The sequence below is a fragment of the Amphiprion ocellaris genome, chromosome 1 (assembly GCF_022539595.1).
Source record: "Amphiprion ocellaris isolate individual 3 ecotype Okinawa chromosome 1, ASM2253959v1, whole genome shotgun sequence".
Lineage (NCBI taxonomy): Eukaryota > Metazoa > Chordata > Actinopteri > Pomacentridae > Amphiprion > Amphiprion ocellaris.
In genome coordinates this window covers 3,136,220-3,164,120 of record NC_072766.1, presented here as the reverse complement: position 1 = coordinate 3,164,120, position 27,901 = coordinate 3,136,220, and the positions used below count along the sequence as shown (strand labels likewise).

The following is a 27,901-nucleotide window of genomic DNA, read 5'->3' as shown; positions in this document are numbered from 1 at the left end:
TACAGCTAACATTTTCAAATCGTGTTCAGACTTTATATTTCTTCAGTTTGTATTAACACCACATAGGTCTGTACTGATGATCATTTCATTTTAATTGCACATTAAGGCATGAGTGAAACATCCACTAATTCTGCAAACATAATACTCCTAATTTAAGTGGAACATTACTGGATATAGTACGAATCTGTGTCGTTTCCTGACCTCAGTTTGCTTCCGAGAAACGAGACGGCGAGACAGAAAAAGTTTAAAGGCTTTATTACAAACAAAAAAGTGATCCAGTTCCTGATTTCCTGTGATGATTAATATCAGAGACGTGGAAAGGTTCAACCACAAACTTTCCACAGCCTCACAACACTTGGAAAAAAAACACTATAAACAGCATTATTGGCAAATTTTAACTCACTCCCGCTTCAACAAAACACTGCAGCGTTGAAATACTGAAAATGACTGAGATCTGTATGCATTAATATACTGTCAGTTTATGATATGGAGGAAAAGCAGGAGTGTAGAGTGGAAGGATGAAGTCAGCCCATCCACATTTACTCCTTACCCAGTCAGACTCACTCTGATTGTCAGTTGCTCGTTTGCAACAATTAATTAAGAGACATGCTAGAATAAAATACCAGTGTCAGAAATGTCAAGTTATTTTAGGTGTTGGTCAGTACAGCCACAGTAGACTACTTAAACAATATCTCATGTCTCAAGTTCTCTTTCAAAAAAATCTGCTTTACAACAGACGTCACTGAGGAATATTAATGATTAAGTGCATTTTATGAAATGTCGTTTCTACCAAAGGGATACGATGATAAAGGTTTGTTCCTCACCTCATCTGCCGGTGGTGAGGAGTACAGCTTATACGCACTGTGACCAGTTATTACCAAACCACATGAGGTACCTTTTTATCTGCTGACATCCTTTATAAAATAAGAAGCTCTCACACCTAGTAACACAAAGTAAAATTTGTACATCCGATGACAGAACGTCAGCTGCGATAAATCAAAGTGTAAAAACAAAAGTTACCTGTCGGAAGAGGCTTTAATGGTGAATTAAGGGCAATTTTTTTTTCATTCTGCTCAGCTGAAGCATTCAACTTCCACTCCAAAAGCTTTGCGAGCATGAGGGCATGCGGTCCCTGGAGGCTCCTTTAATTAGAGATGTGCATCTGTTGGTTGTCCACTGACTGTCCTCTGGCGCCACCCTGTCTCCACATACGTCCATGTGATGTGGCTCCTGCTGTGCCGTTGAGCAGCGTAACGTACAGGCCCCTCTGCCGTCTGGCTCCGGAAAACGAACCACGGGAGTCGACGTGAGCGTCCGTTTAGGCGTTGGGCTGCTGACATTGTGCACAACGGCGAACCACCCTCTGCCGGTGAGTCTGGATCTGCACCGTGCACCTGCTGAGACCGTAGGTGTGGAGCAGCAGGTGGCGCACCTTCGCCTGGACGTCCTCCCAGCTGTGAGCACTAGAGGGCGCTGTCAAGACAAAAATGGATTAAAATATAAAGCAAATAACTTTATCTCATTCCCCACATCCTCAATTCCTCTTCTTGTGTCTTAGTTCCTCCCACCAGAGATGCAAGAAAAGCAGGTGAGGAGGAGATATCCTGGCCTCAAAACTGTTGTTTTAAATCTGAGGTGTCCAACATGAGGCCCGCGGGCCAAAAGCGGTTCTCCAGAGGGTCCAATCCAGCCCTCAAAGTGTAAAAATTACAGAGAAGACATTAACTGCACATTGTAAATTAGTAAAACTATAAATTTTAAATAATTTCTAAACCATGACAAGTTGTTTTGATAATAAAGTAAAATACTACTGCTCATCATTTTTTTGTAATTTTGTGTCTCATTTTTGTTATATTTTGTTTTTTGTCTGACTTTTGTCATTTGTCGTTTGTCGTTTTTTTGTATCCTTTTTGTCTCGTTTGCATTTTTTGTCTTATTTTTGTCATTTTTTGTTTTGCTTTATTCATTTTTGTGTGTCGTTTTTGTCGTTTTGTGTTGTTTGTCTAATTATTTCTTTTTGCTTCATTTGTGTAATTTTTTTGTCTTGTTTTTGTCATTTTGTCACTTTGTAACTTTTTTATCCAATTTTTCCTCTTTTTGTTTGTTTCGTGTCGTTTGTCTCATTTTTTGTCATTTTGTTTCTCATTTTTGTAATATTATGTCTTGTTTTTGTCCAACTTCTGTTGCTTCGATCATTAAAAAAAATGCTATATCATTCAGTTCCAGATAGCTCTGACTAAATGCTTTGTGCCTTTTTTTAAAATTTTTTTTTTTTTTTTTTTAGATAAACTGTGATCTGGAAGTTGTAATGTGTAAATGATAAACCGAGGCATAATTTTGCTGAAATTGAACTTATTCTTGAGAAATTTCAGGTTGTTCATATTGTTTTATAAAAAGATAATTCCTTAAATGTGAACATTTTCAGAATGTACTTTTTTGCACTAAAACAAAGGAAACATTTGGAGTTTTTGTTATTTATAGGTTATTATGCTGTGGTTTTACTGGTCTGGAACACTGGAGAGCAAATTGGGCTGAAAGTGGAACCTGAACTAAAATGAGTTTGACACCCATGATTTAAATCAACATCAATTAAACATGACATGTAAGAGCTGTATCATCCGCCCATTGTTTTGTTGCAGCCTATTTTATGATATCTGTCAGATGATAAGAACGTATAGATTCCACACATTTTCAATTATTTGCTTACCAGAGTCTAAAGAAGACATGACATGGTTTGTGTATTTTACCCTCTTCAATTCAAGCCTCTTTTATGTCAAAGGTGTAAATATGATTTTGGTTGAGGACACATCATGGATACACCTGTTGCTCACAGCTTCTCCACCAACAATAAGGCTCATCTCATGCTGCTAAGTTTAGCCTCCTCATCTCCTTTCTCCTCCACCTTTCTGCTCGTGACCAGAAAATCAATCTCAGCGTGCCACGTTGAAGGACGTCTCAGTTCCTAAAATGTGTCTCAAGGGCAGACGAAGCCTGGTGAAAGAGCTATGAGCAAGGATGCACAAGTGTAGAAGTCTTTTTGGCATCCACGACGTATGAAAGAGTCGAGACACACATCTGAAATACACAAGCCAAGCTGGAGCATAAATGTGTGGATAATATACACTTGTATTCTTTTGTGTGTCACATCACTTTTATGAAATGAAAAAACAGCTTGTGTGTTAAATTAAAAATCCCAAAATGTATAAATCAATAAATAAAAAATGACCTTGCGGTGAGCACAGGCATGTGTTATGTATGCATACTTTATGTACGGACACCAAATTCTGTGACCGAAACATGCAGCAGCTGACGTAGCGTTCACTTGTTGTCATGTCACAATCCTCAGCACAGCTTTGTGCCCAACCATCAGCTCAACTTCAGATCTGGCCCCTTATCTCACATGGTGTACCGATGAATCAGGCAGACAGAATATTTTTTCTCCCTTAACCCGCAGCGTAGTCTTACCCTATTGCTGCTTTAGCTTCCTTCCTGCTTAAACGATTCATTCACTATCTTCCCCTGTATCTGACGGTCTTGTACATTTTCTCTTACTGTCAGTAGAGCTGTGGAATGCACATACCACGGAGAGCCATATCATCTGCCCATCTCTCTGCCTTGTATAAGTTCAGGCCTTTTGTCTATTTCTTCTTCCTTTTATCTTGCTACCTGCTCTTGAGTAGTCATGTGATGTTGTAGCGCTTCCCACATTCCTCAAATTTTGCCCTCCTTAAAAGGTAAACTGGAGAAAAAAGTTTGATTCTTAATTTGAATGAATTCTGTCCAAATGACCATACATACTTTGCCTAACTTCTCAGCTAAAAACTCCTCTAATATCTGTGGATGCGTGGAAAAGACCTCTGAGCTTGCATTGTGATGAAGGGGATCTTTTTGAACTTGAAAAAATGTAGGGAAAAAGAGAAAACATTCACTGAGTGACGCTGTGCTGCAATGATACAATAAAATCTTTAACTAATCTGTAGATCCAGACTATAAGCCGCATCACTGCTAGAATCTAATCACTTGGTCCTTGAGTCATTTCTGACCTTCCCTGAAAATTTCATCCAAATCTGTTAGTCTGTTTTTGACAGATTCACAGAAGGACAAACCGATCGTCACATAACTCGTTCCTTGTTGGACTAAATATAGCAAAAGACAGATGACGTAACTGTGTCAAGTGTCTTATTTAATTGCTGTCATTTTTAAAACGGCTGTTGGAGGATATCTCATGTTGTTAAATGGCCGTAGGCTTGACTTCTCTCTCCTTGTGTTGTTTTCCACACGTCTCTACTGGTCTAAGACACAATTAGAGGAACTGAGGAAGAGCAAATGGAGAAATTAGTAGGAGGAAGGCGTCCCAGCAGACCTGAGGGGTGTCCTACCAGTCATAATCAGTGAGTTAGAGAGCTATTGTAAGTCTAAATCCATAGTTTTCAGAGTCACAAAGGTGGCTTTGTTTGAACCTGGCTACATCACCATGGTAACTGCTGCTGCAGAGCTGATGCAGGTGTGAGTGTCAGTAATCATTAACATCATTACTTTCACCTGAACTCTCCTGCTGGGTCAACTCTAACTGTAGGTGTCTGTTTTTTCCAGCAAATTTATAACAACATCCAGCACTTTTTACAGGATATGAGAGCAGACATGCTGCAGTCAAACTGCTACTTCATCACAGACAATTCATTTAAAAACTCACAAGAGACTTAAGTGTTTTTTTGTTTGTTTTCACAAAGCAGTTGAACTATAATCTACAGTTTCATTTCATTTTTTTGCATCTCAAGTGTTGGTTTAGTTCAGACTGACATATCTGCACATTTGTTGCTGTTGACTTTTATTTCCAGTGGGCAGGAAGAAGAACTGCTTCCACAATGACTGAACAGCTCCCTCTTGTGTAGAAACTGCAGTTTGCTTAACAAGTTGTATGAATATAAAGTGTAAAGCACTTCCATTATGTGCATAAATGTCATATATGTACAGTAGTCTACATATTAGTGTGTCTTTGGTCAAGATTATTTAAATTCTGTGATACATTGACAGCGATAATACAATTATTTGCACAGATAAGGTAAGACAAAAAGTAAGAATTGGTGCTCCACTTTCTTACAAGAAAAACATTCTGTGGACTGATAAAAACTCCTCCAACATGCTTTGTTTGGCAGCAACAAGTATCAGCAAACCACCCGTCCAGCATCATCCCTGCTGTGAAGGCTGATGGTGGCAGCATTACTAAAAAAAAGACCAAAGCAATTCCAGAGGAGACGGATTTTACACAAACATTTCTGCTCTGACAGGTCAGTGACATTTAACGCAATCTCAGTCAGAGCCAAAAAGCAGTGAAGCCACGACGTTGACATGTCAAAAGTTCATTGACACTCATTACCTAACTTTACTGCGTTTGAAGAAATCTTACATAAACGATGAGCCGTAGTGTCCAACAGCACACTGCCAATGATATCTAATGGATTCAGTTGTTAGGGGTCAATTGAGGGACTTCTGAAGTCCATGGGCTCTATCTTGCATACATTTTTATTAAAAAAAATAAAAAACATTGTATCTGTGTCCGAGAAATCACTTTCAACTAAGTTCCCCATTACAAAAACACCTCTCAAGGAAGTGTGTTAATTCCAGATCACATCAACTGCTCATTTTGCTTCTTTTTTGGTCATTTTCAGTCCGTTTTGTGGGCATTTTAGGTCTTTTTGTGGCAGTTTTCAGTCTGTGATGTATTTTAGGTGTTTTTGTGGTGATTTTGCAATTTTTTGTAGTTATTTTGTGTCTCTCATCATTTTGCGTCTTTTTATGATAATTATCTGTCTCACTGAGTGATTTTGTGTTTTTCTGTGGTCATTTTGGGTTATTTTGTATGCTTTTATGGTCATGTTGTATCTGTGGTTGTTTTGTGTGTCTTTGTGCTCATTTTGTTTCTTTTTTGGTCATTTTCAGACTGTTTTGTGGGTGTTTTAGATCTTTTGTGGTCATTCTATGCCTTTTTGTGGCTGTTTTCAGTCCATTTGTGGTCATTTTGTGTGTCTCTGTGTTCATTTTACAACTTCTTGTAGTTATTTTGTGTGTCTCTCGTCATTTTTATCTTTATATGATAATTACGTGTCACATTGAGTCATTTTGTGTCTTTTTGAGCCTCTTGTGGTCATTTTGTGTTTCTTTGTCAGTTTGTGTCTCTCTGTGGTCATTTTTGGTCAATATCAGTCTGTTTGAAGTCGTTTTGACTCTTTTTATGACAATTATGTGGCTCATTGAGTCATTTTGTGTTTTCCTATAGTCATTTGTGCAATTTTATAACGTTTTAAGTCAAGAATACCTGAAAAACACAATCATTTTCTGCGTGCAATCTCTGTTTTTGACTCTAATAAACTCATGTAAGTACTCACTTAGCTGTAGATGCACTAGTGCTGCAGTCTTATCAGCTGTCAGCGACCAGACGTTCAGCTCATCGACTGATTGGACATCCTCCAGCTGCAGGAGGTCCTCTTTGATTCGCTGAGTGTCCAGGTGCCAGGGAACGCCTGATGCAGCGAGATAAAGACAACACCATTACTGTTCTCAGACCGTCGCTCACGCTAAACAACACAGCCTGACAGCACTCTGCAACAGGAGCCAAGACTCACCCTCCAGCACGATCACTCCTGTGTCTCGAATGATGCGGAATGTAGTGAAGAGGACCAGAATGGAGAAGATGTAGGTACAGATGGGGTCCACCAACTTCAACTCCGGCTGTGAAGTCAGAATCAAAGTTTATACATTTCATCAAACACAATTACCACAAGTTACTGTAGTTAATGCACGTCTTTGTTGCTGCTGATTGCAGTTATCACAGTAGTTAACCTCAAGTCAGTTAGAGCCAACAATTACACAGACATACAGTACATCACTGGAAAACGAAAGACTGTCAGGTGTTATGGCTACTCGTTTTACAAGTTGTTGTTGACGCTGAGTCAATATTTTTCAGTTTAAATGTCTCGTAAAGATGAGTTAGTGTTTGACAAACATTACTGCACAGTTTTAAAGTCAGACAAGGATGACAGCTCAGCAAACATTTAAGCTGAGTTCACACTGTGCTGTGGGATGTTCTCTAGTATAATCTTCAGTCAGCCACTGACTAAATGAACATGAACTAAACTCAGATAGGAACAATGCTTCTCACCCAGTACAGTCTGGAGGTGTTTAGGGAGAGCACTTTCAGCCATAGATTAATTCCTCCACAGTGTAGGTCTGAGTCCAGCAGGAAGTCCTTCCTACCAGCTGCAGTTAGACTTTTCAATTCTCAGTAATTCTTACTAATTTTAACTTATGAGTATATGCTGAGCATATGTTTTAACATTTTATGTATTTTCCCCTCCCTAACAAATATAGATATACGACTAATAGATCAATATTTAGACTACTGTGTTGGTCGAGTTTGTGGGTTGTCTGTGTATCAAATGCTGCTGTCAATAAAGCATATATTCTATTCTATTCTAAATTACCACTGAACTTTTTATCATGTAAAACTATTATTGAATCTACTGAAATCAATAATAAATTATATCAACTGCAAGAGATTTCCAAACGATGGCTCCAGGAACATTAAAAGTAAACCTTGCTAATGGTGAACATTCAAAGGAATATTTTGCACATACCCCCGGCCTGTTCAGATACGACACACATATAATTTATTTGTACCTATCTTTTATCTCATTTTATTTCATTTTTATTTTATTATTTTTATGATCTCATTTTTATCTGATCTCATTTTATGTGCTATTTCAAATAAATAAATAAATAAGAATTTCATCACTCAGGGTAACCACTGTGTTTCTGCTGTGTGTATAACAATAAAGTTGAATCTTGAAACATTCATGGAAGCGGTTCTTTCACAAAGCTGTGTACCTTGAACCGGACAACGTAGGCAGCGATGAGCACCCCGACGCTCTGGACGAGATCTCCCAAAGCGTGGATGAAGGCGGCTCTTACAGCCAGGCTGCTGTGAGCCCTCTGCTGACCTGAACCAGCCGACTGTGAACTGGAAGCAGCTGCAGAGCCGTGGGAGTGGCCGTGCCCGTGGCCGTGCCCGTGCCCGTGCCCGTGCCCGTGCCCGTGGCCGTGCCCGTGCCCGTGGCCGTGCCCGTGGCTGTGGCCGTGCCCGTGCCCGTGGCCGTGGAGGTGACCGTCTTGGTTTAACAAGAAACCCATTCTAAAAATCACAAAAGAAGAGGCTGATTTATTCAAAGCATTAGCACTAAATTAGGGATGTCCGATATTGGCTATATATGACAGTATCGGGCTGATAACACCGGTGGGCTGATATTATCATACGCCCCTACATTAAATATATTTAGTCCAGCTGACATCATGGTTTCTGACTCAGAAACTGCAGTTGCTCTGTTTAACTACACACTGTGGTAAAAAACACTGGAAGCTATGACGTACAGCTCTGACTTTACTTTTGACTCAACCGTTCAACCTTTCTGCGACACTCTTTCGACGTGTTTCTGCATTTCTTTTGTAAAATCCTGTGGATTTTCCCTTCACTGACCGCTTTCACTTACATGATGTTAACAGCCACACCCACAGCTGCAGTGATGAGCATGACATCTCCATCGATGTTGAAGTCTGGGTGTACCGTCCTCTGAACTGCCTCGTAGAGCAGGAAGGCCGTCAGAATGTAGATGAGCAACACGCTGAGCACCGCCGACACAACCTCTATAGCAGGAAGTCACAGTCAGTCACATGTACAAAGCATATTTAGAGCAACAAAAAATAGAAGCTGCGTAAGAAAAAAAACATATTTCAACAGCTACGTCTAAGACAGAAAGGATGTGTGAGAAGAAAAGCGGTTACACAAGAGTTATTCTATCTATTCAATTCCACTTACTGACTAAATTACTTTCAAATTATTAAGCATAATGTCCCTCTTTTAATAAGATCTAAAATGTGTTCTGTCAGTTAGTCTTAAGGATGCAACACTCTCAATGCAACACTCGGTTTCTGAATAAATACGGCATATTTTTGGCTCCTGCAATAATCTAATTTGGAAACAGCCTTGTAATAATGCACTAAGAAATTGTTTCTCTTTAACAGTCTGCCTTGCTTTTCCTCCTTTTCCTCCATTTCTCCTTGAGTGTTTGTTTTTATTTCATCTTGTTTTGTAAGAGCCTCTAAAAGGGGAGGATTTGTATGCTTTGCAAGAAGTGATCCAAGTCTTAGGGGAATGGAGAGAGGAGAGGTAGGGGATTGCGGGAATATTGAAGACTAATGTCTAATCATTTTCTCTCTGTAAACTGTGTCTCAATTATAGCAGTATGTCAAAGAGCAGGGGAATATAATCACATCTGTAAGATATCCATGAAAGCTGTATATCTCATTAATGAAGGGAAAAGTAAAGACAGAAAGAAAACAAATATCTATCATCTGAGGACAATATAATCACACTTAAATCAACAGTTTCTTCCTCTGATCTGATGTTATACATGGTGTCCTCAGACACCAACAGATTACATTTATCACCAAAAATGAAGTTCAAAACTGGTAATAGCTTTATATACTTTTTCATTATTTAAAAAAAATCTTTTATTTTGCTGATTTAAAAAAAAAATCTAACTTGGTGCATTTCTTTTCTAGCGTCACCGTCTTGTAAATAAAATAGCTATTGTAACAACCTAATATGAAAAATCAACAAATTCCTGATAACAAAAGTGTGTGGAATAATTGTGCAGGAGAGGCACTAAAGCAGGGGTGTCAAACGTGGTCCGCGGGCCAAAACCGGTCCTCCAGAGGGTCCAATCTGGTCCTCAAAGTGTAAAAACTACAGAGAAGACATTAACTGCAGACTGTAAATTTATTATAAATTTAAAGTAATTTCTAGACCATGACAAGTAGTTTTGATCATAAAGTAAAATACTGCATTGTTCATTGTTCTTTTGTTTTGTGCCTTGTTTTTGTAATATTTTGTCTTGTTTTTGTTACTTTTTGTCTTTTTTGTCATTTGTTTTTGTTGTTTTGTGTTTCCGTTTTTTTCGCTTGTGTTTTTTACCTTATTTTTGGCATTTTGTGTTTAGGTTTATTTGCTGTTATTTGTCTCGTTTTTGTCTCGCATTCTTGGTCCAGACCCACCAGAGGTCTCATGTTCACGCCCCGATGTGTCAAAGCTGTTTTGGGGTCCTACACAATCCTCCAGGCAGGTGGTTTTAATGCTGTGGCTTGTCTCTGTATATCCATACCAAACTCCACTGATGGAAAATAGTAACATAGTTTTCAAAAGAAATAAAAGATGTTCATAATGGTGACATCCAAAGTCAAATTTATCTGTTCCTGACAGACAGAAATTTCAACAATCTGCACCTCCAACAATCAAAGCCGTCCTGTTTGGAACCTGAGCTTTGCTTAGAACTGCTGAACACACGGTTTCTTTTTTGAGCGTGATTCATCTGCATCTGTTTGCTTCACACAAAACAGAAGAAGCTCAGAGGAAGTGAAAGAAAGAAGTGTGAGCGCTTCTGAAACTCACCAAGGCGATGCAGCCCGAAGGTGAATCTCTTGGTGGGTGGTTTGGTGGAGAGCCAGAGGGCCAGCAGAGAAAACAAAATCCCCACCACGTCCGTAAGCATGTGCACGGCATCGGTCATGATGGCCAGGCTATTTGATACATACCCACCTGGAAGCAGAAGAAAATGTGAAAAATTTAAATCGCATACTTGTGCACAGCAACTTCAAGACACAAAACACTAATTACATGAGTGTGGCTCCCTGATAACGTACATCAGGGGTGTCAAACTCAGGAGCCGGACCAGTAAAACCACAGCATAATGACCTACAAATGACAATAACTCCAAATCTTTCCTTTGCTTTACTGCAAAAACAGTACATTCTGAAAATGTTCACATTTAATGAATTATCTTTTTATTAAACATTATGAACAAACTGAAATTTCCTCAGAAAAATAAGTGAAATTTCAGCAAAATTATGCCTTAGTTTATCATTTACACATTAAGTTTACAGATCACAGAGTGTTACAAAGGAACAAAACATTCAGTCTCAGATATGTGGAACTGAATGATGTAGTATTTTACTTTATGATCAAAGCGACCAACGTCTGACAAAAAAAGACAAAAAAAACCCAACAAAAACAAGACAAAATATTACCAAAACGAGACACAAAATGACAAAAATGAGACACAAAATGACCAAAAAATGACGCGAAACAAAACAAAAAAGTGACTACATATTAGACAAAAAAGTTACAAAGCAACAAAAACGAGACAAAAAACAACCAAAAATGAAAAAAGCAAAACACAAAATGACAAAAATAAGACAAAAAAAGCATGAGACAAACAGTAAGTCAGACAACAAAAAAACAACAAAGACAAAAAAATCACAAAAATGAGACACAAAATGGCAAAAGAACAATGAACAATCTAGTATTTTATTTTATGATCTAAACATCTTGTCATGGTCTAGAAATTATTTTAAATTTATAATTTTATAAATTTACAGTTTACAGTTAATATCTTCTCTGTAATTTTACACTTCACAAAGTCGTCCCTCGGGCCGGATTAGACTCTCTGGAGGGCCGGTTTTGACCCGCGGTCCGCATGTTTGACACCCTTGACATATATCAACAAAGTATGTGATTAGACTTCTAGGTAACCTGCTGTGAACGGACAGACGCCTTGTGGAGTGTGTTTCAAGATGTATTTTTCTGGTAACTGTGCTGGATAAATAATAACCGAATTATACAAACAGGGAAAATAGTTCAAGATCTAACAAAAAAAGGTGTAAACTGTCACACACTATTAACAAAAACTAGTCAGCCTTGTTTTATTAGAAACACTGACTCAGAAGGAAAAAGCCCTCCATCTAACATGGAAAAAATAGGGCCCAAAACAAAAGTCCAGCAAATGTAAACCTAATGATTTTTGTACTTAACATTTTTATGTTTCCCCTCTGAAATATTGGTGCTTTAAGCAGATTATTATTAATCCACAGCTGAATAAATTGTAACAACAGCAGAAAGTAAACCAACAATGTAAAAGGTTTGCCATGAGAAAGCAAGTCTGACAGGTTTTAGACTTCCTACAACATGTCTGAGATGGTTGAGCAGATATGATAAATCATAGGGGCCTGCAGCTGCTTGCCACACCGACTGAGATGCTGCAGGAACCATGATGTTGATGTAGAACTGGGAGATCTTTAGTAGGATGAACAACTGCTGAGTCAGTTAAACACAAGAAACAGCTAGTGCTATCTTTTTTATTATCCGTCTTCCTAAAGGTTAATGTTTCATGATGTTACAGAAGGCTGTCTTTTTTTTCTACTAACTTGAGTTTTGACAGTAAAGAGAAAATCTAACGTGTTTTGTTGTTGATCATTGAAGGTTTCTGCCTTTCAATGGGTCTCCACCAAGTCACTGATTGACCAGCAGTAATAAAATAACTGTTTAGTCCAGGGGTGTCCAATGTCTGGCCGGTGGGCCAAAAGCGGCCCTCCAGAGGGTCCAATCCGGTCCTCAAAGTGTAAAAACTACAGAGAAGACATTAACTGCAGATTGGAAAAACTATCAATTTAAAATAATTTCTAGACTATGACAAGTTGCTTTGATCAAAAAGTAAAACACTAGATTGTTCATTGTTCTTTTGTTGTGTTGCGTCTCATTTTTGTAATGTTTTGTGTTGTTTCTTGACTGACTTTTGTCACTTGTCTCACGTTTTTGTCGTTTTGTTTCTCATTTTTGTTGTTCTGTTTTTTTGTCTCACTTGTGTTTTTTTGTCTTATTTTTGTCATTTTGTATTCTGCTTTGTTCGTTGTTTTGAGCATCATTTCTGTCGCTTTGTGTTTTTTTGCCTCACTTGTGTTGTTTGTCTATTTCTTGTCGTTTTGTTTCTCGCTTTTGTCATGTTTTGTCTCATTTTTGCCGTTTTGTGTAATTTTCTGACTCGTTTCTGTTATTTGTCAAATTTTTTTGTCACTTTGTAACATTTTTTGTCTAGTTTTTGTCTTTTTTGTTTGGTTTCGTTTTGTTTGTCTCATATTTTGTCATTTTGTTTCTCGCTTTAACTGTTTTAGGTCCATTTTTTGTAATATTTTGTCTTGTTTTTGGTTGTTCATTTTTTGTCTGACTTTTGTTGTTTTGATCATTTGATCATGATTAAAACACTATATCATTCAGTTCCAGACACCTGTGACTAAATGTTTTGTGTCTTTATAGATATTTTACAATCTGTGAGTTGTAATGTGTAAATGATAAACTGAGGCTGAATGTTGTTGAGATTGAACTTATTTTTCTTCAGAAATTTCAGGTTGTTCGTGATGTTTTGTAAAAAGATAACTCCTTCAATGTGAACATTTTCAGACTGTACTTTAAGGCACTAAAACAAAGGAAAGATATGGAGTTGTGGTTATTTACAGGTTACTATGCTGTGATTTTACTGGTCACTGGAGATTGAACTGGGCTGAATTTGGACCCTGAACTAAAATGAGTTTGACACTCCTGGTTTAGTCAGAGGTTCAGTCTGCACGTGCTTACCTATAATTTCACCCGTCATGAAAAGAAAATACAGCAAAGCCGCAATGATGAGCCTCTTCATCACCTTCCTGTGTTTGATCATCTCCCTCTTCTTGGTGCAATTGTCACAAGGGTCCATGTTTAACCCCGGGCTGCCCAGGCTGGAGGAGGAGTCCAGCAGGAAGTCATCGTCATCAACCGGTGGCACCACCACCGTGTTCACCGCCACTCCGTTGGACGGAGCTCCGGCGGAGTAGTCCAACATTTCTCCGGAGACCACCACCTTCAGCTTGTTGAATCTGGGCGCCTCATCCTCCACCAGCTCATTGGAGAAGTCAAAGGGAGCCGTGTCGCTCAGGTCCCAGTCGCTTGTTTCCCTCCTGAAGGTCGAACGCACCTTGCTGAAGAGGTTCCCACCTGACATCTTTGACGTTTACGAGGGCAAGGTATAACCAGATGAGCTCTTTATGTCACTGTCCTCCGAGGTAATCATTCACATTTTTGCAGCAGCGCACCATGGTAGGGTTGCATTTCTAATCCATCGTAGCACCTGCGGGGAAACAAACCGCAAATAATGGTTAGGGAAGCAGATAACAATGAAAAGCAACTACTTCTGAAGTGACACATAATGAAAACATCAATGAATATAACAATTGTCTTAGCATAACCTATTATAGCCAGGGGAACCACCAGAGACCCCTCACACCCAGGACACTCTCTTTTTCCTCCCCTCCACTCAGGCACACGTTACAGCCACAACAAAAGACTCATAAACAGCCCTATATTCCTCCAAGCTGTCAAACGTCTGCTGCCTCCCCCTTGAATGACAATATCACACGCCAACAAGTGCAATATTCATGTTTAAGTGCAACTCATACCACGTGCGATAATTATGCAGGTCTGTAACCACAAACTGTTTCCACACTGTATATTTAGCTCCTATATTTCAGTTGTATATATTTTAGTACGCGTTAATATCAGAGGTGTCCAACATGTGGCCCACCGGCCAAAACCGGTCCTCCAGAGGGCCCAATCCGGCCCTCAAAGTGTAAAAATTACAGAGAAGACATTAGCTGCAATTTGTTAATTTGTAAAACTGTAAATTTAAAATAATTTCTAGACCATGACAAGTTGTTTTGATCATAAAGTAAAATACTACATTGGTCATTGTTCTTTTGTTTCTCATTTTTGTAATATTTTGTCTTGTTTTTTTTGTCTGATTTTTATTGTTTGTCTCACGTTTTTGTTGTTTTGTTTCTCGTTTTTGTGTTTCCTTTGTGTCTCATTTTAGTCATTTTGCGTTTTGCTTTATTCATTGTTTTGTGCATCGTTTTTGTCGCTTTGTTTCATGCTTTGTCATTTTTTGTCTCGTTTGCGTCATTTGTCCATTTTTTTGTTGCTTTGTAACTTTTGTGTCATTTTGTTTCCCACTGTTGTCAATTTGTATCACATTTTTGTAACATTTTGTCTAATTTTTGTCTTTTTTAAAGTAAAATACTGTATCATTCAGTTCCAGATACCTGTGAATAAATGTTTTGTGCCTTTGTAGATAGTCTACAAATGATAAACTGAGGCATAATGTTATTGGTTTGTAAAAAGATAGCTGATTAAATGTGAACATTTTTAGAATGTACCTTTTTGCACTAAAACAGTGGAAAAATTTGGAGTTGTTATTTATAGGTTATTATACTGTGATTTTACTGGTCCGGTCCACTTAACCCTCCTGTTGTCTTGATTTATGGGCACCAAAAAAAGTTGTTCCCTTGTCTGAAAAAAAACAAAAACTCAGCAAAAATTTCCCCAAACTTATACAAATTTGCAAAATCTTCAGAAAGAAAATTCCAAAAATTCCTTAAAAGTTTCCCTTAAAAGTTTTATTTAAAAAAAAGATCTCCAAATTTGGCAAGAAATAAGAATTTTAAAAATAAAAAAATAAATAAAAAATGTAAATGAATAAAAATCTTCCAAAAAATCCTAAAAATTCCCCTTAAAAGTTTTATTTTAAAAAATCCCCCAAATTTGGCAAGAAAATTCTTGTAAATATTTTCAAAAAATGAGTAAAAATCTTAAAAAAAAACTCCTAAAAATATCTAAAGTGATTACATATATATCAGTAGAAGTTCTAATATTTTCTTTTAGAACATTTGGAAAAAAAATCAACCAAAATCCAGCGAATTTCGCTGGATTTTGGTTGATTGTTTTCTGAATGTTCTTAAAGAAACATTTTCTTTAGCATTCCTTTTTTGGCACCAAAAAAATCTTCAAACATTTCCCAAAAATGTTGAAAATGTTCAAGTTTTCACTGTGAATCCCCCCCCACCCCCCACCCCCACACACACACACACACACACACACACACACACACACACACACACACACACACACACACACACACACACACACACTCTCTCTCTCTCAAACTTTAAAACGGGTCAGTGTGACCCGCAGGACGACAGGGGGGTTAAGATGAAATTAAGCTGAATGTGGTACTAACCTGAACCAAAATGAGCTTGACACCTCTGTCTTATATAGTTTATTTTAATGCTGCTATGTGGAGAGTGCTAAACTGATTTTCATTGTTTTTTGCAAAGGTGACAACAAAGACCTATTCTATTTTATACATATGGCTCACATACACAAACACATCATCTGTTTTGTCAACATCTTGCATTTTTTCCTTTCTTTTTAGTGTTTTTTGGAGGGGAACTGCACCATCCCTGATATATCCATGACTGTAAAGCATATTGATTTTTACCTGCTATCAGTTTAACGCCTCGAACAGCTCAACAATTTCAACGACAAGTATCCGAACACATCTATCCACACCGCCAACAGGCTGGTAACTTGTTTTGTTAAGGACAAACGCCTGACTTACTAACATTTCCACTTGAGCTGACAAACTCGGAGCTCAGTTCTTCTAAAAACACCCTCTTCGGCTGAACAGCGACAAGCTAGCTGCTTATTAGCTCTCCGAACGGGTCGACTAACGGACAGCGTGTGAACTGTGCGCTCAGTTTGCGGAGAAACACGAGGCGGACTTACCGGTAGATGTGGTTTTCAGTCGTACAAAGTTAGCTGTTGTTCGAAATAAAAGGCGTCATTATAATACCGGAGGAAACATCGGACCGTTTTCACCACCTCTGCTCTCAGTCCGACTAGCAAGTTTGGCTTCGCCCGCACCCGCACCGCTCGCAGTCATATGATGACGCGGGAGTCACGTGATGACGTGCTAGTCACATGACGCTTTGTACTTTTCCTTCCTCCCCAGTCAGTCGCAGCAGCAAAATCGAACAACTCTTTCTGTTTTTGTCGTCCATCTCTGCCAACATTAACTCCTCACGACTACATCCGCCGTTAAAGAGACGTTAAATCAGGTGAGACGTCGACTAGGGTGGAGTATTTGCAGATTAGAGAGCTGCTGACTGGTCATGCTTCACTCATTATAGAGCTAGCCTGGGATAAGCTAACTAGCGCCTGCTGGTTGAACTGGTTGTTTACATCAGATAATGTAACTGTCAGAGGTCTTGGTGCCTCTGTGCAGGTTTTTAAAAAAGCAGACTGAGTCGGCAGAGTCGCTGCACATGGAGGTGGAGGGGATGGAAGAGGACGGACCCTCGTCTCAGAGTGAACTTCCACAAAGTGAAGGTGTGTCAGCTCATTTGCGACCTGCTGTCTGCTGTGAATCTCACTACAGAATATTTAACCATAAATTTAACAGAAAAATCAACTGGATTTTGGTTGATTTTTTTGTGAATGTTCTTAAAGAAAATATTACAAGTTTTACTGATATATATGTAATCACTTTAGATATTTTTAGGATTATTTTGGAAGATTTTTATTCATTTTTTGAAAATATTTACACAAATTTTCTTGCCAAATTTGGGGGATTTTTTTAAAATAAAACTTTTAAGGGAAACTTCTAAGGAATTATTGGAACTTTCTTCCTGAAGGTTTTGCAAATTTTCAGAAATTTGTGGGATTTTTTTTTGCAGAATTTTTGGATTTTTTTCAGACAAGGAAACAATATTTTTTTGGTGCCCGTAAATAAGGACAACAGGAGTTAATCCAGTTGTATGCCTTCATATGCACCATTATTCACCTATGAGCCATGAGCATTCCTTTTTCATGTCCCTAAATGGGTTATTTTAGCTTTTAATCTCCAGCAACACTTGGTTAAGAATAGAACTGAATATATACTTTATTGATCCTGTCAAGGATTATTTGTGACAGCAGCATTTCATACACAGACAACCCACAAACCCTACAAACACCAACACAATAGTCTAAATATTGGTCTATATAAGAGAAAAAATATGAATAAAAAGTTAAAAACATAGGCACAGCATGAAACTTAAATGGTTACTGCAGAGATTAGTGATACGCAAAATAAAACTTGGTCATCAAATTGTCATTATCTCAATAAATATTGCAGCATGAGTCACATTTTTAGTGGGAATGGTATTACTAGGGTGACCATATTTTGATTACTAAATATCAGGACACTTGGCCTGGCAATGAGATACTCAAATGGTAGCCGAAGATTACTCAAAGATGCCTTATAATTTCAATACATTTAAAGTAAGCCTCTTCTGTATGGATAGAAAATTGTTATATTACCAGATAGGCTTCTCAGAGGTTGCTCAACGTGTTTTATTATGACAAGTTTCAAAAATAACGAATGAAATAAAGATAGAAATAATGTCTCTTCTGTATTTAAAAAAACTAAAAAATACCTCTGCTATATTAGCAATCCAACTTTAATAAAAGTAGCTCTCACAAATTTACAAAAGCTAACTAACAAAAATATCTGTATCAATTTAGTGGCACAATGAAAACCAGGACATTTTCACCACTTTATAAAAAAAAAAAACAACCAGGACAGGACGAGAAAACAGGACGTTTGGTAACCCTAGTTTTACTGCATTCCTCCTTCACTCAAAAACATGCAAAAATGATGGTGTGATTTCTGCTTTGGTCTGTACCAAACTAGAATAGAATAGAAATGATGCCCAAGGGGGAATTCTGCCGTTTCATTAGCAGGCTGAAAGAGTAAAGTGACAATACACTTCATCATATCTGTAAACTCATCTGCGCCTTCTTATGTCGATTGCACATATAAGCACACTCTCATTTGCACATTTCTGTATCACTCTTGTATATTCTTGTATATTTTGTTAATTTTTGTTCTATCTATATTCTATTTTCTATATTCTTATTTTATTTTATGTTATCTTCACTTTATATCTGACCCTAATATTCTGTGTTGTCTTGTTGTTTACTCCCTTGTTGAATACGAAAGCTGCTGTAACAACTGAATTTCCCTCTGTGGATTAATAAAGTCTGTCTAATACAAATGAGGAAGAATATAGAAAAATATACCTGCATGTTTCCTTCCATCCGGGTGAATCTGATTTGCAGGCATGTCTCTCACACCATAGTGATTGTTTTATAGTAGTACGTTGTGAATCATTTACCATAGTCCAAACAAGATTGCAGTTCCTGTAATTTGGATAACTGTCGCCCTAGTTTCCTCCAGGGACTTCCGGTTGACATATTTTTAATTAATTATTAGTAATAGTGGATTTTGCACTTGTCATGATGCAAGTCAGAAACGTTTCTGGCAATGCAACAGTCATGTCAGGCACGACTTATTGTAATTACCAGTTTATGGCTCATAAATAATATTTATGTTAATGTCCAAGTTGTGATAATGACCAAGAAATGTCTGACAAAGCAGTTTGGCTTAGTATTCCTGATGTGCCAGAACGTCAAACTTAAATTAGCTCAAATTATTCAGCTAAATTTGCATAATATGTAATATCGTAGAGTCTTAAGAGTATTATTTAACCCTCCTGTTGTCCTCATTTATGGGCACCAAAAATATTGTTTCCTTGCCTGAAGAAAATCCAAAAATTCAGCAAAAAAAATCCCCAAATTTCTGAAAATTTGCAAAACCTTCAGGAAGAAAATTCCAATAATTCCTCAAAAGTTTCCCTTAAAAGTTTTATTTAAAAAAAATAATAAAATAAAAAATTGGCAGGAAAATTCTTGTAAGTATTTTCAAAAAATGAGTAAAAATCTTCCCAAAAAAATCCTAAAAATATCTAAAGTGATTCCATATATATCAGTAAAACTTTGAATATTTTCCAACCAAATTCTTTTGGTTGATTTTTTTGTGAATGTTCTTAAAGAAACATTTTTAACATTTCTTTTTTTCCACCAAAAAATGTTCAAAGATTTTCCAAAAATGTCGAAAATGTGGACATCAGAAGTTTATATATGTTTTTTTCTACATTTTCAAACTTTAATACTTCAAAAGTCACAAACATCTCATCCCTACTATCTCTCCCTAATGTCTTGATAGCATTTTTAAACCATCTGCACTCACTGTAACTGCCAGTATGTTTCCACCTTCACATTCAAAGTTGAATTCTCCAAGTTCAGAAAAACCCCAAAGACTTGATATTCTTTTTAAAGCTCCTCCAGAGGCAGAGCTGTCTATACAGACAAAACAGTAATCATGATGAGTAAACTCACATTTATGATGAGAGCGGCTGTGGTTCAGGTAACGAGGCGGAGTGTCTACTAAACACAGAGCAGTGTAAGTGCAGTCCATTTACCATTAAAGTCACTGGAGCATCCCATTACACATTACACAGACTGTTTACTCTATAAAATAACAGGAATAGTCATCAATAAAGTAGAACAAAACATAATAAACAAGATACAAGCACTTGCAGACAGTTGCTATAGACAGGTGCTATAGGTTTTGAATATTAGGTGAATTTAATGAGTAAAACTAGTTTTTGTCAGATGATTTCTGGCCCAGGATTCCTGAAGCATAAATCGGTCACTGCAGTAGGTCAGACTGGAGATTCAGAGCAGCAAAAATGAGATACAAGATAAGGTGAGATAAGCTGAAAATGTTCTGAATCACTGTCACAAACAATTCAACAGTATGCAAGTCAATTTAAATGAGTTCACAACACTGTTTTACTGTGTTCTGCTTATTATACGAACATTTTCAAGTGTTTATTTTCATGAAAAACTAATAAAATATTAGAAGAGTCTTCAACATTTTTTAAATGTGACATAATGTAGATAATTTTAAACAAAGTTGTAGTTCCAGTCTTTGTGAAGCTGTCAGACCTCAGTAAAAGGACAACTGGTTAATTGTTTGGGACTTTTATGACACGACACTAAATGCTTCGAATGTCTTTTCTTAAACATTTGACAGATCTCCAATCAGAACAGCTGGAATCACAACAACCGGAGAGCTCGGCGCCGGTAGAAAATGTCTACGTGGATAAGAAAACAGTGGACAAACTCACAGAGGGATTACTCTCTCACTACCTACCAGATCTACAAAACTCTAAACGAGCACTCCAAGAGCTCACGTGAGGATTCCCTTACTTACTGTTTCATGACACGAGTCAACACTTTACAGGTGCAGCAGTGGTTTCACCACTAATGAGAACTATATAATGTCTCATCCAGTCTGTTTCAGAGGAGGTAGCTGTAAATGTGGAATGGCATTTGGCTCAATCAGAAGGAGATAATTAAATGGGACAACAGGGTTTATGTCCTGGTTTTAGTACAGCTAAGACTGTAATCATTGATGAATTTGTCCTTGCAGGTGCAGTTTTTCAGATTAGTTCAGGGATGTGGGGGCGGATCTCATCAGTCATTAAACTTTTCAAAGATTGAATTCAAGTGTAGAAAAACAGTCATAAAACACATGAGTAAAAACAGCTCAGGTGCTGAGATAATCTGACCTAATTGGCCTCTGAAACTGTACAAAGGTGCTTGTAGATTGTCCTCTGAGTTGATGTTTAAAATTTGAGTAAAGAAAAACTAAAGGTTATTCCATCCAAAATCGTCAGGGGCCTTCTGCTCGACCTTCTCTGAGTTGCTTCAAACTTTTTAATCCTAAAATATGAATGTCTAAAACAGCAATTGTGAAATTTTAGCGTAATATATCAAATACTTTCCAAGATATTATTTTTCAAAAATTGCTGTCAACGCACTTTCTCCCATTAAAATTTGAGGAGCACACATTATCCAAAAAAATGATAATGCAGATGACAGTTAGTGATGTTTTCTGAACCATATGTAAGGACTCATCACAAAACAAAACCTAGATGGCGATTTCTAATGAATTACTTGTTTAAAAAATGGGGGGACAAAAGATAGAAATAAATAAATTCAGGCAAATCGGAGATGGTTGAGTAGAAGTAAAATGTTACGATTTAAGATGAGAGCACTAAAGAGATAGATAGATAGATGGATGGATGGATGGATGGACGGACGGACGGACGGACAGACAGACAGACGGATAGATAGATAGATAGATAGATAGATAGATAGATAGATAGATAGATAGATAGATAGATAGATAGATAGATAGATAGATAGATAGATAGATAGATAGATAGATAGATAGATAGATAGATAGATACTTTATTAATCCTGAGGGAAATTCAAGTACAAAACAGACAGGTTTGTAACCAGATTAATGTTAACATTAAAGTTTAGTATATTTTCTTTAAAAAAAGTTTCCTATTAATAAATAAATAAATAAATTAAAAACAAACAAACAAACAAACAAACAAAAAAAATATTTATTTTAATATATATATATATATATATATATATATATATATATATATATATATATATATATATATATATATATATATATATATATATATATATATATAAAAACTCAAATATACAAAAAAAAATTGCAGGAAATATAAATAATAATAATGATAAAGATAATATATAAACCCAAATAGATGAAGAAAATGAGCACAAAAAACAAAAAAGAAAATATATAAAACGTATATAGAAAAAAAATTTACAAAAAATTTAATAAAACAAAAAATATAAATAATAATAATAATATGTAAACCCAAAGAAAACTCAAAGAACACAAGAAAATGAGAATGTATGTATGTGTGTATGTATATATGTGTGTGTGTGTATATATTACTAAATAATATTTAAAAAATAATAAAACTTATGTCCTATTTCTGCAACAGTGGGCTTTACAGAGGGGTTAATGTGGTTTTGGGAGGTAGTAAGAAAACAGTTGTAGTAAATTACATGAGGTGCAGAGACATTTAACAATCACATTGGATCAGTCCTGCTGTGATCATGGCTGCGAACCCCTTTGACCACTCAGTGATGAGTTGATGAGTTGCAACGATAGAGTCTATTAATGCGTGTGAATTAAATAAAAAGATGTAAAAGATCTTTTATTAACTGCCCGTACAGCAGTAACACACATACAAACACACTGACAAACAGCCGCAGTACGGAAACATGAGAAAGAGGTGATTCATTAACCTGGATGTGGTTCTTTATGTGGTTATAAAAACTTTCACTTACTGGAATTCACTTCCACAGATTAGATCGTGTAAAACAACTAGAAATGCTGCATGTGGTTTTCTGCCTCAGTGAAGTTTTGATGTTAAATACTCAGTAGTTGTCCAGAGACACAAGTGATATTTTTTGGTAGAAAAGTGCACTAGCTGACATTTATTTCCTGCTTTATGTTTTTGTCTCAACCAGACAAAATCAGCTGATCTTGTTAGACACACTGGACCAAGAAGTCACTAAGTTCAGAGAATGTAACACCTTAGTGGACCTCAACTCCCTGGTATGTTTGGGCTTAATTCTAATCTCATTCATACTCGTGTTTGTACTCGCTGCTCTCAGCAGGATTGATTTCTAATCCAGTTCGTTGTCTTTAGTTTACAGAGGCGAAAGTTTACCACAATAAGCTGGTGAACATAAGGAAAGAGATGATTATGCTCCATGAAAAGACGACTAAACTAAAGGTATCCGTCGACGCTGTGCTCCAAGATAAAGGCAAATTATTGCATGGAAACTCATTAAAACTGCGCACACGCTGATTAAATCATGGCTTTTCTTTTTCCACAGAAAAGAGCTTTGAAGCTGCAGCAGCAGAAGCAGAAGGAGGCGCTGGAGAAGGAGCAGCAGCGTGAGAAGGAGCAGGAGAGGGAGAGGCAGCTCATCGCCAAACCTGCCAAAAGAACGTAGGATCCCCAAGCATGTCTGCTCTATTCCAGGACCGCTCAGGTGGTTTTGCATGTTTTAGGGCGTCGTTCTACGTCAAATATACGTCACAGTACAGCTGACCATTTTCCAAAGTATTTAGATTTTAAGATATTTTTGACAAAACACAGAAAGAGAATCAGATGTTCAGCTGGAGAGGAAATGAGATACCAAACATGATTAACGAACAGGGCGACTTCTGTTTCCAATCAGTTAATTATTGTATTTCCATCTACTTGAACCATGCTTCATACGTGTAATCCTGACTATTAACATGTACTTTAATTATCTCCCAACCTGTATTATTGTTACGTTCTACTGCGGTGCTCATGGCTGCTTAAAAATGATGCACAATGTCACAGTTTAGGCAATATAGATGTGATTTTAATCAGTTAAAACTGGAATTGTGGTGCTAGAAATATATTTGAGTTCAAGTTAAGCACCTGTTAGGTTCTGAACTTAACACAGCAAGGCTAATAAGAAGCCTCTAAAATGCTGATTATTCTACAATCATTACATTTGTGCAGTTAGCATTTACTTCATAAAGATAGGTTCAAGTAAAGAACATGTCTATTGCCTTTTTAAAAATTTTTGGAGGACAGTTTCTGCAGCCATATATGTTGTAAGAAACCGTAAAAAAAAAAAAAAAAGGACTGAGATTGGCTTCAATCATATATTCAGTTTGTCTTTGTTTCCAGCACAGAAATGACCTGGAACCACTTGAGTTAGGACAGGGGTGTCGAACTCATTTCAGTTCAGGTTCCACATTCAGCCCAATTTGATCTCCAGTGGACTGAACCAGTAAAATCACAGCATAATAGCCATTAAATAATGAGAACTTCAAATTTTTCCTTTGTTTCAGTGCAAAAAAAAAAAAAAAACACATTCTGAAAATGTTAGGAATTCTCTTTTTACAAAACATTATGAACAACCTGAAATTTGTTAAGAAAAATAAGTTCAATTTCAAAAACATTAAGCCTCAATTTAATATTTACACATTACGATTTACAGATCACAGAGTGTCTACAAAGGAACAAAACATTTAGTCACAGCTATCTGGAACTGAACAACATAGTATTTTCCTTTCTGATCAAAATGACAAAAGTCAGACAAAAAACAACAAAAGACAACAAATCTTTTCAAAATCGAGACACAAAGCAACAAAAAAAAAAGGAGAAATGACACAAGTGAGACAAAAAAGACACAAAATGACAAAAACGAGACAAAAAATGAATAAAGCAAAACACAAAATGACGAAAATAAGACAAAAAAACAACAAAAACAGACAAAAAAAGACAAAAACATGACAAAATATTACAAAAATGGGACACAAAACGACAAAAGAACAATAAGCAATCTAGTATTTTACTTTATGATCAAGACAACCTGTCATGGTCTAGAAATTATTTTAAATTTACAGTTTTACTAATTTACAATTTGCAATTGATGTCTTCTTTGGAATTTTTACACTTCGAAGGCTGAATTGGACCCTCTGACGGGCCGCTTTTGGCCCGTGGACCTCATGTTGGACACCCCTGAGTTAGGAGCTCCAAGTTGTTATCTGGTGGTCTGACTCCTGTGGTTTCCTCTATGACAGCTCTCACCTGTCTTTGCACTTAAACTGCATCAAGAAACAACCTTGAAACAGTAGTTTTTAATTTGAAAGCATGAAACAGTCTTTTTATAATTACTTAGAAGCTTAATCTTTGTAAAAAAAAACAAAAAAAAAAAACAATGCATTTCAATCAACAGTTTCCTGCTTTGGAAAATGGTTGACCCTAGAGACTGTATATGTGATTCTCTGTAAATGTTCTAAAACCTGTAAAACCTCTGCTTCGATCCTCTCTGACGTTGCCAAGATCGCCACAAACCAAAGACATGGACTAAATCATCAAATGCTGGTACTTCCCACTATCAACCTTGCATTCCCCTGCAAACAGAACAAATAACTTTTGATCTCCAGGGAGAATCCGTGCGTTCGCTGTCTTCTGCTAAAGACTCAGTATTAATATATGTTGTTGTGGGCTTCAGGCCCTGTTAATGTTGAATGTTCTAGAGCTGGTACGTCGTTTAAAGTCAAATAGTTCTGCACTGAGTTTGTCTGACTGTATTTGTGGGCTCCAGATAATATATATATATGGATAATATATGATAATGGATGATAAAATGTACCAAATTTTGCTCCATACACAGTATCTATACATTAGTTTAACGGACCTTTCAAGAGGCTTCTATGCACTAGTCACGCCTGGATCTCCACTGTTAGTACAATTAATAATAAAAGCAACACAAAGTGATTTGTAGCAGCTTGACTGGCATTTTATTTCTTTATGGCTTGAGTGCAACATTTTTATCAGGACCTGTTTTTATACATATAAAGTTCCTCTCTGGTCAATGATTAAACTCATAGAAACTCATCTCTGGCTATCACTTAGATTGTGAGTTATAATAACCCTTGACTTCTGCATTCTAATTTTTTTTCCTGTTACAATGCGCTCAAAGGTCGGATGACAGATTCCAGTTGTTTTTTTTTTTTCTCAACTCACCCATAACCACACATGATTTAATCCACTGGGACCACCGTGCTTCACATCATGATGTTGCCACCACCGTGCTTCACTTTATGATATAATAATAATAATAATATACAGAATCTTTCTTTCAAATACCAGTAAATAGCTGTAAATTCATGCTATTGTAGCCAGTTTGTATGAGAATCACATCTCGTGTAAACTTCCTTGTTTCAGTTCCACCTGACTGCTGGAGCTGCACAGTGGCTTGGTGGTTCACGCTGTCGTCTCGCAGCTAGAAGGTCCCCGGTGGACTTTCCATATTCTCCCTGTGCATGAGTGGGTTTTCTTCAGCGTCCTCCCACAGTCCAAAAACATGCTGAGGTGAATAACTGATGATTCTAAATTGTCTGTAGGTGTGAATGTGATTGTTTGTCTCTATGTGTAGCCCTGTGACAGACTGTTACCTGTCCAGGTGTCCCCTGCCTTCACACTAAGTCAGCTGGGATAGACTCCAGCCCCCCCATGAGGATTCAGCAGTGTATATATAATGGACGGATGGATCAATAGATAATGGATGGATGATGACTGCTGGATATGAGCTGCATTAAGCATCTGAGTCCACCAGGTGTCAGCAGAGACTAATTCACTTCACCAGACCTGGAGACACGAGGTCCAGATGTGCTGCTTCTTCACCTACTGATGTTACTGATGATGAAGGATGATCTGATTAGAGCATTCACCCCTTTTACACCTCAACTCTATCTGAACAGTCTCTGTCTTCCATTCAGGGCGTAAACAACAACCTGGTTTGTTGTTCCTTTATCCCATTAGATGCCAGGTGAATGTAACTGACTGTAAGCAGAAGAACAACTGATCTTTGTTTACTGACTCTTGTCCTCGTTGGTTTCCAAGTCGGTCCCCACATAAACCCTAAATTGCCGCTGAATTGGTAAACACTAGGCTGATGTTTTCACGAAAACATCGTCTCTATTCACAAATTTTATATATTATTGTCACATACCAGCCGTGCAAACAGCAGTTTGTTGACAGAAAAAGTAGGTTACATTCCTCTGTGTCCCAACGCCACCATGTGTCCGTCCCACCCCCTTCCATTTCACATAAAACTAATTTTATACTCACTACTACAGCAGGAAACTCAGTCAAAACCAACACGGCTCGGTCCACCCACGCCCAGTCATTCTTGGAGCGGAAACTGCACCACAGTGTGGCCACGGACGGGTCCAGAATCAGGGAGAGGGGCAACAGGCTTCCAACACCGATCAAAGTGAGCCAGAGCACTGGAAACCGCACTTCTCATTTAGCTTTCAGTACCTCCACCTTGGCTTTTTGTTTGACAGATTTTCTGTGTATACCTAAATACAGTGGCTGGATATATGAACGCCTTACGCAACGCCAACTGCTGTTGTTTGTCTTCATTTTTCTGAAACTGGGTCAGTGTGATGTGAAGACCACAGAGGGAGAGAGGTTAGTTATGTTTGGACATGCCATAAATCAAAGAATGAGAGGAAAATGATCTCCAAAAACAAAGAAAAAAGAAAAGAATTGCAGGTGTAATGAATCAATCAGGTGTTTTTTGACTAATTGGGGCTTTCTTGAAGTATTTTACTCACCAGAAATATGTATTAAAAGTGCAGACTCTCATTCAATTACTTTATTTTAGGTGATTTCTTGTTCACGTGATCTACTTTGCAACCTTGTGTGTTATCAGGTGACTACGCATTCCTTCACAATGAAAAGCATTTTTTGTGTTTTATGAACCCATGATTATTAATTATCTTGTTACACTTAA

At 37.3% G+C, this 27,901-nt stretch overlaps 2 protein-coding genes across 6 annotated transcripts; one reads left to right on the top strand and one right to left on the bottom strand.

Moving 5' to 3' along the window:
• Positions 1-239: 239 nt before the first annotated feature.
• Positions 240-18,926, bottom strand: slc30a4 (solute carrier family 30 member 4). 3 transcript variants are annotated; one of them, XM_055015938.1, is made up of 9 exons: positions 16,538-16,691; positions 13,517-14,045; positions 10,502-10,648; positions 8,544-8,697; positions 8,113-8,188; positions 7,885-8,082; positions 6,624-6,729; positions 6,387-6,521; positions 240-1,473 (listed from the first exon to the last, which is right to left on the bottom strand). In XM_055015938.1, exons 2-9 carry the CDS (start codon positions 13,917-13,919, stop codon positions 1,319-1,321), a joined length of 1,374 nt encoding a protein of 457 aa, XP_054871913.1. In that variant the 5' UTR covers positions 13,920-14,045; positions 16,538-16,691; the 3' UTR covers positions 240-1,318. The 3 variants fall into 3 exon arrangements, with proteins under 3 accessions (XP_054871913.1, XP_035802178.2, XP_023121726.2); XM_035946285.2 differs by lacking the exon at positions 16,538-16,691 and adding an exon at positions 18,875-18,926 and having other exon boundaries at positions 7,885-8,188; XM_023265958.3 differs by having other exon boundaries at positions 7,885-8,188.
• Positions 16,725-27,901, top strand: bloc1s6 (biogenesis of lysosomal organelles complex-1, subunit 6, pallidin). 3 transcript variants are annotated; one of them, XR_008603546.1, is made up of 8 exons: positions 16,725-16,869; positions 17,037-17,140; positions 20,733-20,892; positions 23,072-23,159; positions 23,254-23,340; positions 23,444-23,559; positions 26,326-26,427; positions 26,537-27,901. XR_008603546.1 is itself a non-coding variant. In XM_023265959.3 (7 exons), the coding sequence occupies exons 2-7, from the start codon at positions 17,077-17,079 to the stop codon at positions 26,333-26,335; spliced, it is 525 nt and encodes a 174-aa protein (XP_023121727.1). In that variant the 5' UTR covers positions 16,725-16,869; positions 17,037-17,076; the 3' UTR covers positions 26,336-27,901. The 3 variants fall into 3 exon arrangements, 2 of the variants coding, with proteins under 2 accessions (XP_023121727.1, XP_023121728.1); XM_023265959.3 differs by having other exon boundaries at positions 26,326-27,901; XM_023265960.3 differs by lacking the exons at positions 26,326-26,427; positions 26,537-27,901 and having other exon boundaries at positions 16,726-16,869; positions 23,444-25,995.